Raw genomic sequence first — 12,270 nt, forward strand, 5'->3', positions numbered from 1 at the left:
TTCGACCCACAGTGACCTGCAAGCCCAGAATATTGCCCCTCGTACCTCAAGCATACTGATCCATTTTGGTTTGATAGATCACTTCCGGGATCTTGTCTCTCACTGTGGTGGAAATGAGGAAAGAAAGAGTGCACTCAGGCAATTCCTCACTGGATCCACTCCACCCCCGAGTTGTCGTCCAGCAGTACATCTTGGACCCAGTCTGTGGTTACAAGGTGGGCTGAACACCAATGCAATCCCAGCAGAGAGCACAGGTCATCCTACCCCCCCAGAATGTCTGCTGCCCCACTTAACCTAGGAAAGAAAGGCCCAACTCCAAAGAAGCCTTAACATTCCCAGGAGTCTTCGGGTCCCAGCTGCAAGGGAACCCCAAGGTCACCCAAGGATCACAGTGGAGAGGAAGGGGCAGTGCCAAACAGGTACATCGCATCCCAGGACACATGCTGTGTCTCCAGCCTGGACAGCCGTGCTCCCCAAATCACGTCCTAGAGTCTGAGACCTGCAGGCAGACAGCACACAGGGCACTCAGGAGCCCCAGGTTCCAGATGTGTGCAGCAGCAGGTGCAGAATAATTGGGGCAGCTGAGGTCTCCAGCTGGTGCAGCCTACCCTCAGACAGTAAGCACCACAAAACTGGCTATTCTGGTGCCTACTTGTGGGGAGAAATGCAGCCCCACCACCCTGCATCTTCAAGAAACAGGGGCATGGAGGATCGTCCTGGCCCACAGCTAACTCATGCCCACAGGAGTCATGGGCTTTGGGATGACCGTTTCAGATGCAGGTCTCTTTCTGGCATCTCTACAGGAGGTGGAATGCCATGCCAGGGCCCCACACCACCAGGAACAAAGGGGGCGCATGATCCTCCCAGCCTTCACCCGCCCTGAGCCCACAGGACTCATGAGCTTGGCCACCCCAGGCTTTCGCCTCTGCCCAGCATTTAGACAGGAGACTAAATGGCACTCCAGGATCCTACACCACCAAGAGAAAGGTGGCATAGTGGATCCCCTCAGGATTCACAGGCATGGGGGCCACTGTGGTAGGTGAATACATCTGAAGACCTAGCCTCTATCTGCTGCCATGGGGTTCCAATGAGGCAGAGGCCCCGGACAAGCTGAAAAGTGTTTTTTAGTATTCCTTCCAGCGATAGCAGGGTGCCCCACTGACCATGCTAGACACATTCAGGGTACATTCTCCCTCGAACCGGGTTCAGGGTATGGCAGGATCAATGCCAGTCCATGAGAGTCAACAACAGCTATGTGCTAGTGACCATGTTTCTTGACCAGGCCCCCATCAATAAGATTTAAAGGCAGCCTAAGATTAAAATCACCTGAAAAAGTAACATTGCCGTAGGATCCTACGCCCTTAGCTTAGTTAGGGGCCAATTCACAGAACTAACTTAAGACAAAATCCTAAACTTACTACTTTTGGTATTCACAGAAGTTAGGATTTTGTCTTAAGTTTGTCTTAAGACAAACTTAAGACAGACTTAAGACAAACTTAAGACAAAATCCTAACTTAAGTCTGTCTTAAGACAAACTTAAGACAAAATCCTAACTTCTGTGAATACCAAAAGTAGTAAGTTTAGGATTTTGTCTTAAGTTAGTTCTGTGAATCGGGCCCTTAGATCTCTATCTATTTGTATTAGCTCACCATCTAACTTAATTGCATCGGGAGGGATGTAACTATTCACACAGACTAGTGAGCCACATGGTCCACAAGTTTGGATGAGCTTGATATCTGCTGCTAGATCTATGCATGTTCAGGTAGTAAAATAAATCAGTTTATTTTTTAGGTAACTTCCACCAAGGTTACTAAGCCACCAGAAGCTGACTGAGGCCCGGGTATACTGCATTTTTGGCAAACAACATATACTCATGGGCACAGGGCAGGCTAGAATCCAGGACTCCTGAAAAAGCTAAATACACTATTTACTAGTAGCCTTAGCCAGAAAGTCATAATTGGACATTCCAAATCAAGGAACTTGATATTTTGGACTGCTTGTCTAACTAGTATTTTTATCACATTAATTAGAAGCATGGAAACTTTAATAAACACTCCTACTTTTCAGTCCTCGACCTACGTGGTTTGGATAAAGGTTAACGCATATATCAAACATTTCATTATTAAAACACACACACATTCTTTCACTACAGTTGTTATTTTGACTCCCAACATCCCTCATTCTATGATTGCTGAAACGCAAAGGAACCCCTATAATTTCCCACTCTTGAGGATACATGAAATGAAATGAAATGAATGAGACTTATATAGCGCACGACTTACCCTGGGGCATCTCAGCGCTTGCTTAGGGAACCCGTCCTGGTATTCCCCTGTGAGATACCCTGGCAGGGTATCCACAAGGTGAAAGCCAGGCATCCCACAGCGAGGGGCCGTTGTGGAGATTAAGCAAGCTATTGCCCAGAGTCGCAGAGTGTGAACCCGAGAGTCAAGAAGGCACCGGAGCGAGAATTAACAAGTCCGTGGAATTTTTGAGCCCAAGACCCGCCGAGGCGGGGAATTGAACCCTGGTCCCGGGCCAAACTCAAGCTCCAGGTCTGCCGCCTCTAACCCCTGAGCCACACTTCTCCACAATGCCTCCATGATTTCTCAAAAGTGGAATATTAGATTTTAGGCTAGGAGCACTATCAGTATTTTCTAGCCCATCATGTGGCTCAATTCCCGGTACCTGTACCTCGCCTTTAGCTTCCTTGATTATTGATGCCACATTGTTTCAATGGACTTAAATTTGGGTATGTTCACAACCATACACAATCCTACAGGAGACAGAATATCTGTGCTGATTACTTTTAGAGTTTACTAAAAGATGATTTTGGTTTAGGGCTGTAATTTGGATTGCGCTTACCTTTTAATTTTTGCACTTTCAGAAATATACTGTCCGTTGGTGTAGAAACAGTCAGATTTTTGCCAATTTGGGATGCCCTTAAAGTCCAAATACTAAGGATCATAATCAGTTTAAAAATAATACGGTATTGAACTAGGCTCAATCTTCTGTATAGCGACCAGTCTGTACTCTATTACAAAAATTCACATATTTACTTTTCTTTTATTAATTATCATTATCCGCCTATCCTATCATTCATATAAGTATATAAATTGTCCTTGGTAAAGACCACTAAGGCTTACAACTCAACCTTCCAGTTGTTCTAATTTTTAATTATCTGGCATTTTTCTTTTCCAGCCATTATTCTGAGACATTCTCCATTTGGCTTAGAACTCAAGGGCTCTTCTTTCGTTCTTGATGACCAGATTTAACTGTGAGGATTCAGTATAGTTAATGAAGTGATTGAAGCTCTGTGTTTACCATATCTTTCGCCAGTTTTGTAAATCATCAAAGGTCGATGAGATACAAGGACAGATGGACGTTTGACATGCACATCCTCAGAAGACTACTATAACCCAACAGGAGGTTTCAGGAGGTCACCGACCACTCTAAGCAGATCCCCATAACTGCCCTAACTTTACTAATACTACATTGAGAAAAATCCTAATTTTAAGACTTTCGGTATTCACAGAAGGCATTTAGGAGTCCTAAAGTTAAGAGTCCTTACTTTACTACTACTAAATCGAGAAAAATCATAATTTTAGGACTTTCGGTATTCACAGAAGGCATTTAGGAGTCCTAAAGTTAGGAGTCCTAACTTCTGTGAATACCGAAATGACTAAGTTCATTCTGTGAATACCAAAAGTAGTAAGTGCATTCTGTGAATGCCAAAAGTAGTAAGTTCATTCTGTGAATACAAAAAGTAGTAAGTGCAATCTGTGAATACCAAAACAGTAGTAGGTTTAGGATTGAGTCTTAAGGTCATTCTGTGAATCGGGCCCACTGAGATTAAATTGTTGCTTAGACACTACCCAGTTATTTTACTTCTCAATACCTGTTATGTTGTAGTCATAACTTTGATTCAGAGTTCTTTGTAGTACTATTAATTTTATTTGGCTTTATCCACATAATCCAATCCCTGTGCTGCCAAAAGGCTATAATATAACTGCTCTTGAAACCTGTGCAAAAAATTAGACCCGCAACTTCTTTAGAGACCGCTACCAGCCCAAGTTCCTAAACCAAAAAAGGGGTTGAGGTGTGGAAGGTAATTGATGTCAAATCAGCCTGAGATTGACTGTATCTATGCTGCACAAGTAATTCATCAGTACTGTATTAAGGACAAATGAACAGTACAATAGTAAAGTGGAGGTCTTAGACTCATACAGTTTTGTCAATGTGGCTAAGGATGCAGTTTTGCATGCGAGTAATCACCACACGGGTAAGTCCCACTCAGTTCAGGCGATACAGATGGTGTCGCTTCCAATTTAGGTTACTATCAAAAGTTATAACACCTCTTCAGTTTATCATCCGTAGCACATCAGGGGAATTTACGTTTCCATTTACCCAAATGTAATGATTAGTTTTCTGTATTGGCCAAAATGAAACCATTTGTCTGGTTACACGGTGTTAAAGCAGTTTGCATCCTTTATAAGCCAATAGGGGTCTGGTCCTATTAATATTATGTCATCAGAGTAGGCAAAGACGGCGATCTTGCTATCTCCCACTCATGAAGGGACACATGTTCCAGAAGCTAGATATTTTTTAACAACATTAATGTACAGATTAAACAAGCAGGGATCAAGAATGCATTCCGGCTCAACCCCATTCGCTGTGACAATCGTATTGCTTAACGTTGCACGATTATTGAGTTGAATAATGGTTTCATTAGTCGGTGCACAAATTAAGGTTAGCAAAGAATGAGCAATGCCCAACTTTATCAAATTGACCCACAGTATCAAACTGTTGACCAGGTTAAAGGCTGCATTGAAGTCAACAAATCAAAAGGCAGCCTTTGCGAGCAGACATTGGATCTGAGGACATTAAGTAGTCACAGTCTCTGCAATTGATGTTCCTTTGTGTACTCAGTCTGCGGAAAAGCAATTAGTTAATTGGATATTAGCCAATTTTCCAGAGTACAGCTAATGACTTTGGGAAGAGTTTGCTCTGCATGTGGAATAAAATAGTTAATCTGGGATTGACAGAAACAGCTCTATCTCACTTTTTATGTGTGTGGCGACCATAATGCTGTCCCTCCACAAGCCAGGAATTGTTCAAAAACTTTTCAAAGCTCATACGTGTTATCCAAAAAGTGAGACCAAAAGATAGGATGCAATTTGAGGAGAGCATCTAGGATACCATTAGGTCCCGGTGTCATAGAACTTTTCACACCCATAAAAAGGTTTAGAGAATGAATACCACTGCAATAGATAACTCAAATATATGTTACTGATGGATGGAATTACTGAATAATTATTGGCACTGATGGTATATGAACCAAATAGGTTCATGATATGTCCCTGTCAAACGTCCACATAGATGTTATTGCACAAGCCTCTATCTGTAGATCTGTCTAAAAACGTTACCTTTGTTTGCACATCTTAATGCTTCCTAAGTGACTGCTCGTTGCTGTTGTTTACGGCGGATCCTATGCCCTCCTATAAGCAAGAAGAGTGGGCTTCCCCCTAAAGCGGGAGGTATTGTACTAGGAAAAAAGTTCTAAATTGTGAAAATAAAGGGAAACCGTTCAAGTCAAAACAATCGATATAAATGAACCCATAGTTAGGGGAATGGATCAACAAGATCAAGACAAATTAAACAACTTGTCTGATTAAGAGAGAAAGAGAAGGAAACATTTGTATTAATTTTGTGAGCTAAGCATGGACTCTGAACCCTATTTACATATACATTTTTTGGTTCTTGAGGGATATGTATGCAATTCACCTTTGCATTACGGTCCAAACAATTTGATGGATCTAAAGATGGTTGAACTCCGACTTTGTAGCTTTAAGGTTTTCTTTACTTTTCTAGAGTTCTCCAGGGGACATATCTGTCTGCGTGTGTGCCACAGAAATATTTAATATGAATTGGCTTCCACTTGGACTTTATAAGATTGGGAACCCCTTTTCATAAGTAGTTTAATTTCAGTTCTACATTTTTTGTTATTTGTGCTTTCTCTCTCCTTAAAAACTGGAAAGATATGCGATAATTGTGGGACAGTCTGTTTGCTTGCTCTCGGTCTGACTTCTTCTTCGGACACAATTTGAGTAGTCACATGTCTGCATAATGGACACACTTTGGGCACTATGGGCCAGATGTAGGTAAATATCATTTAGGATTCGGTATTTTAGAATCGGTAAATGATATGTAGCTAATGATTCGGTAAATTTTACTGAATCGGTAAAATTCAGTAAATACCAATTCGGTATTCACCAATTCGGTATTCCCCATTCATTCCTATGGGCCTTGAGGCCCATAGGAATGAATGAGAATTACCGATTCTGTAAATACCGAATCGGTAATAGGGGGTAGACCTACAAGGGTGGCAGGGTGTCACATTGACACCCTGTTGCACCCCTGTATAATGCATGGGTGCTCATGTGGCACGCATACATGTGCTAAGGGCATGTATGTCTGCCACATGGCACAGTTGAAAAAAGCACAAAATTGCTTTTTTTAAGGTTTTCGATATTTACCACCAACTATTAGTTGGTGGTAAATAACAAATCCTTACAAGTGAAAAGCACTCACCTGAGTGCTTCCTACATTAAGGATTCGGTAAATTAACGAATCGGTATTTAAGAATTCGGTAATTTACCGATTCCTTAAATTACCGATTTGGTAAATTACCGAATCCTTAAATTAGACCCCTACATCTCAAAAACCTAATACCGGTCGGTAACTTCCGAAATTTGGTAATTTCGTCCGTTACCGACCGGTATTAGGGTTCCTACATCTGGCCCTATATGACACCCGGGTTTCTACATTAGAACTAATAGAAAGATTTACTAAAGCTTTTCAAATAGCGAAAACTGTGATCTGTAACAATATCCCCCCCCCCAAAAAAATGGTCATAAACATGTGATCAGTATTTAAAATAGATTTCTCCATTAGCTTTGACAATAGAAAGTAATAATCAAAAGAAGGTGGGACTAGGAGCTCATAAAGGTCAGCACCCATGCTTCTATCTAAAAGTATATATACAGAAGGAGGGTAGCTGTTCCTAAAGAAAAGACTGAAAGAGGGGTAGTTCGAATTCTATATGTTCAAAGGAATCTTCCTTTTCGGAAGATAGAGCCCTCACTAACCCAAATGGGTCACATGCTTCATCACAGGGCTTTACTCCTCATGGGGCCAGCGCTGCAATGCCCCATGGCCCCCATTAGAGTGCTCTTTGTCGGAGATCCTCTCTTTTTGCCGTTATGATAAGTGAGGGACTGTGAAAGTAGGGTGGTGTGTATAGTGAAATGTGTCTCAAAACTACCTAAGGAGTACCGTTTGATCTATATAAAGTGATACCCTTGGCATGGCTAAAAACAGAGAACACTTAACATAACAACATAGCTTAACATACAATTATAGAGTCATTTTATCACTGCTTTTGGTCACTATTGTTCGGTTTGGAAATTTCTTAATAATCTTCAAGAGAAGTTTAACTTAAGTCCAATGCAGCAACTCACACTCCAATGAAACAGTTTTACATTAAATTGACTAGAATTTTAGGTCCCTTTGCCCCACCCGTTCAACCCGTCGGCCCATTGCCTTCACCAGTCCAATTCTGTGTGGAAATATAGTACATGGGCTTGGATAGACACATTGAAACAGTGCACCCAATCAGTCCACAGGGGGCGGGGGCTATGTTTCTTACAAATCCCTTAAATTCCTCAAGTTGCCTTTAGCATCAGTAATCCAGACTTGTGTGGAAATGAAGTACAATCGTGGCCTGGTCATTAATGCGTGTTACACCACTCCACATTGTCGCGGACAGTTAAATAGAGGTAGTGGTTAGGTCAGAAGAGAGAGCACCCAATCACTTCAAAGGGGGTGGGGACAGTGTTTCTTCAGATGTCCCCTAAAGTCCTTATGTCCCTTTAGCTTCACCACTCCAAGATTGTGTGAAAAATAAAGTACAATTGTGGCCCAATTCTTTCAAAGCACCTTCGGACATTCGCAGAGTGTTACCCCTCTGCACCTCCATTTTGGTTATTGACTCAACAGCTGTAGAATTGAAGAAGTAGACCTTACTTGGGTATTAGTCATATGATCTGTGAAGCTCGAGGATGAAGATACAAAGGAATGCTCTTTGACTTTAAGAGCTGAAACAAAGATGAAGGGAATGGCTGCAAAAAAATGTGGAGTAGTAGGATACAAAAGTGACCTGGACTGAATTACTGGTACCATGCAAGGCACTCATTGTTGCAAGCTGCTTTGTTTATTCCTCTAAGATGGGGGGTGGATCAAATAGTTGGCAATTCGTGGGTTGGAAACTGAAATGTGTTGCTTATCTTTCGTCCTGTTTAAGCATGGGCGAATTTTGCGAATCTGGCGTTCGCGAATTTGCGGATTTGCGAACTCGCAATCCGCAAAATCCGCGAATTCTCGCGAATTTGCAGATTTTTTTTGTGTGTTCGCAAGGATTTCTGCAAGTTCGCGAGGGTTTTGTACCAGTTTGCAATTGCGAACTTACATGTCGGCTCGCAACGGTCACGATTATGTTGTTTCTACGTCTGGTTCATCATCACAGGTTCCCAGCACCCTCTGTTTCACCACTGCCACCCTCTGTTTCACCCATGCCACCCTCTGGTACATCAATGCCACCCTCTGGTTCATCATCACTGTAGATTATGGGGGGAAAAAGCAAGCACACCTGCCCTGCTTCAACTGACATGAATTAATTTGGGGTTGATTTATTAATGTGTCACTGTTTTAAAATTCCAGTCTGCACTTGCTTCCTTATCTGTAATTTGCTTTCTGTTGCAGTGCAATTTTTTTTCCAGGACCTTTGTGGCCTACTTGTAGCTATTCTATGATCCGTCTGTGAGGGTCAGAGCAGGGTCATACAATTGTTGCAACTAGCAACTGAACTCTGGAGGGGCCCCAGTCAGGAAGCACTACAGGGAATGGTTACTAATGATGAATTTGAACTTTTGCACCTGCTGCTGAGTGCTTTCAGTTTAGCAAAACTCGTTTTTCTGCAGAACAGCAAATGTAATGCCAACAAACTTACTTGTGAAAGTTTATTTCTAATCCAAAAGTGATCCAAAGAAATAAAGATAAAAATCATCATTTTCAGAAGGTCTATGCTGCTTGCTAGTGGATTTCTTGTGCAGAATTGCAAATTTTGTAATTTCGCGAGTGCGAGATTGTTGCTGCCCGCCGCACCTACATGTTCGCAATTGCGAACTTACACCGCACGTCGCAAAATTGTATCTCCAAGAAAAAAAAATCCGCTGCGTGCGAATTTGCGGATTTTCGGTAAATTCGCGAGCGTTCGCGGATTGCGAATTTACCGAAAATCCGCAAAATCCGCGAGCGGAACGGATTTTCCGCCCATGCTTAGTCCTGTTACTGTCCTAGTGGTAAAGCCAACACTGGGGAAACATTCCTGGGCCGAAATCAGGCATTCACACTGGAAGTTACTGAGTGGCAGGTAAGGTGACATGAATATACGCTTATGAGTCTGGAAGCTATGTTGATAATGCACTGATGAGGGGCTATGTGCATGAAACGTATAAGCCTGTATCTATTGAATACTCTGGTAACTTATCCAAAATTGGGCTGGTCGAGGTGGGGATGTATGCGACAAAATGGGCATTGACGCGATAGAAGATGGAGCTTTGGTGAGTGCATTGTACTCTACCACTGAAAGGTGGCGGGGTTGGTGCGTTCTGCCACACAATTCCACTAGTCCTGATTCTGTGAACCGGGATTTAGAGTATCCCATCTCAAAGTGAATATTATGCCCATCTCTAAGTTGAACTGATGTACGAGAAACATTTGTAAATAGGACCCTGAGAGCTTATTTTAAGCAGCTTGTTTGATCCTTCTAAAATAAAATGGAGGCACTAGTATTGCTATACCTGTGAGTGGAAATCTGATGCTTGATTCTGGATACCTTTAAGGTACAAAAAACAAACAAAAAGAAGGAGTACCACCACAGTGAAGATAAATAAAAATGAATAAAGGTCACCTTTATTCATTTTTATTTATCTTCACTTCACATAGATACTGATGGTCAATCTAACACATGCAAATATTAAAAACATTTTTTAACATTGTCTGATAGCTCTTGAATAAAAAATGTTTCTACAGAGTTATATCTGGCCAATGTTTTACTCACTTTTCGCACTCACCCTCACAAAAAATAACCCGCTCCACTGTAGTCAGGTGTCGCAGCACACCCGGACGGCACTGGGTTGTCCGGGTGGGACCCCGATGATGAAGCATGTCACTAACCAGGTTGGTGAGTGAGGGGTCTTCTAACAAAAGAACTTTTTTCTTTTGCACACTCTCTCTCCCCACATTTTGTTGAGACCTTGACAGGTCCAGTGGTGGTACTCCTTCTTTTTGTTTGTTTACTTCAAGGTCAAGGGGACCAGGAGTACTCCCCTCCCCGCTGTGGAAATCCCTTCCTCTCTCCTTTTTTTTGCATACCTTTAAGGTACAACAAAGAAGACCTGCTCATTAAATATTCAACAACCCACACAAAATCACTTTTTAGAGCAAAGATATATGTTTCTTAGAATAAAAGTATCCACCCCCTGGGACCCCTGCAGGTGCATTGTCTTGTGGTTTCTACCCAGTAATTACTTTGTAAAAAAAAAAGTAAGTGCAAGGACCCTTCTCAATAGGCCTTGGCAGCCTGCACCACTCCTTGCCCCTGCCAGCGCTGCCAATGACAGAACCAACACACTTCTGAAAGTGTGACAATTCAGACTACACCAGGCAACACAAAGGTATAATAATGGTGTGAGCAGCATGTGTCATTAATTTTTAATGTATATTGACTCATTAAATGCTGTTGTTGTGCTCGTATCAGAATTTGACAAGCAGCGCCACCATGTAAATGTACATGTATTTATATAGCGCAAATCACCGACCCGGTATCTAAGCGCTTGCTTAGGGAACCCATCCTGGTATTCCCCTGCGATATAACCCCAGCAGGGTATCCGCAAGGTGAAAGCCAGGCATCTCGCCGCGAGGGGCCGTTGTGGAGATTAAGCAAGCTATTGCCCAGAGTCACAGAGTGTGAACCCATGAATCGAGTAGGCACCGGAGCGAGAATTGTCAAGTCCGTGGACATTTTTTAGGTCTCAAGACCCCGCCGACCGGGGAATTGAACCCTGGTCCCGGGCTGACCTCTGCTTCCAGGTCTGCCTCCTCTAACCAGTGAGCCACACTTCTCCACAAGAGAACTGTGGTGAACTGTAACTCAGGGCCAGTTTGAGCGGCACGACTGGTACAGCGGCACCTGGGGCTGACTTTGGGGCGGCGCACTGTGTTTAAAAATAACTATTAGGTTTAAAAACACATTAACTTCCTTGTGTGTCCTGCAGTTTTCAGGCAACAATAAAAATGTCAAGATTACTCTAGTGATTAACCTTCCTTCTGGTGAGAGATCAGAATTTTGTCTAGTGGCGGTTTTGGCTCATCATAAAGTAGCGCGGAGTGTTAATGGGCCTTCTGCAAAAATGCTACTGTGCAGATCACAAAACTGAGTGAGGAAATTATGAGTAGCACTATAAAAAAATAAAATGTATGTCAAAAACTATGGAGAGATGAGGTGCACTGTTGGAGAGTGGTAGTGAGGGAATTCATGGAGAAGGAGGTCATGGCCGGTGGCGCTAAAAAGGAAAGCTGCACCAGGGGCCACAAATGCTAAAGCCGGCCCTGCTGTCACTAGAGCCGGTGCTTACAAATAAGCTCTGGTGCTGAGCAACGGAAATCACCACCTCAAATTAAGCACTGTTTCTCTGTGGGGGGAAAAGGGACGAATGTTACATTTTAGCAAGTGCTATATCCATTCATCCTTTTGGGGCCGCAGATACACTTGCTTCTCTCTACAAAACTATTCCAAAACAAGTCCTTTAAGTTGACTTTTTTAAATTAAATGTTTTTATTTTTCAGTACTCTGATTAATGTTTCCAAATTTCCTTTCTTTCAGCTGTCCAACTTTTTTACGTTCATGCTGGATCACGTCACTAATCTCAACGGCTCTGGCCCAGGTATGGTCACCAGGCAGCTCATACATTTGATTTTTGTTGATATAAATCTCTGCTCACAGTTTTCTACAAAAAATATTTAAGGTTATATCGTTTTACTATGTTTGCTAGAAACATGGATGTGGGAGATTGGCATATTACTTCTTTGGAGAGTGGCAAATGTCGCCGCAAAACTGAAAATGTAAAAATAACCATGATTAAACCATGTTTT

The 12,270-nt window shown here is 42.4% G+C and overlaps 1 protein-coding gene across 1 annotated transcript in view; it reads left to right on the forward strand.

The window, feature by feature from the left end:
* The window catches only part of PPEF1 (protein phosphatase with EF-hand domain 1), a 384,922-nt gene that overhangs the window by 205,660 nt on the left and 166,992 nt on the right, over positions 1-12,270 (forward strand). Inside the window, exon 4 of the mRNA XM_086933308.1 lies at positions 12,002-12,062. Within this exon, the coding sequence (XP_086789434.1) occupies positions 12,002-12,062 (61 nt within the window). The remainder of the gene's footprint in view (positions 1-12,001; positions 12,063-12,270) is intronic.

Source organism: Lissotriton vulgaris, chromosome 8, assembly GCF_964263255.1.
Source record: "Lissotriton vulgaris chromosome 8, aLisVul1.2, whole genome shotgun sequence".
Taxonomy (NCBI): domain Eukaryota; kingdom Metazoa; phylum Chordata; class Amphibia; order Caudata; family Salamandridae; genus Lissotriton; species Lissotriton vulgaris.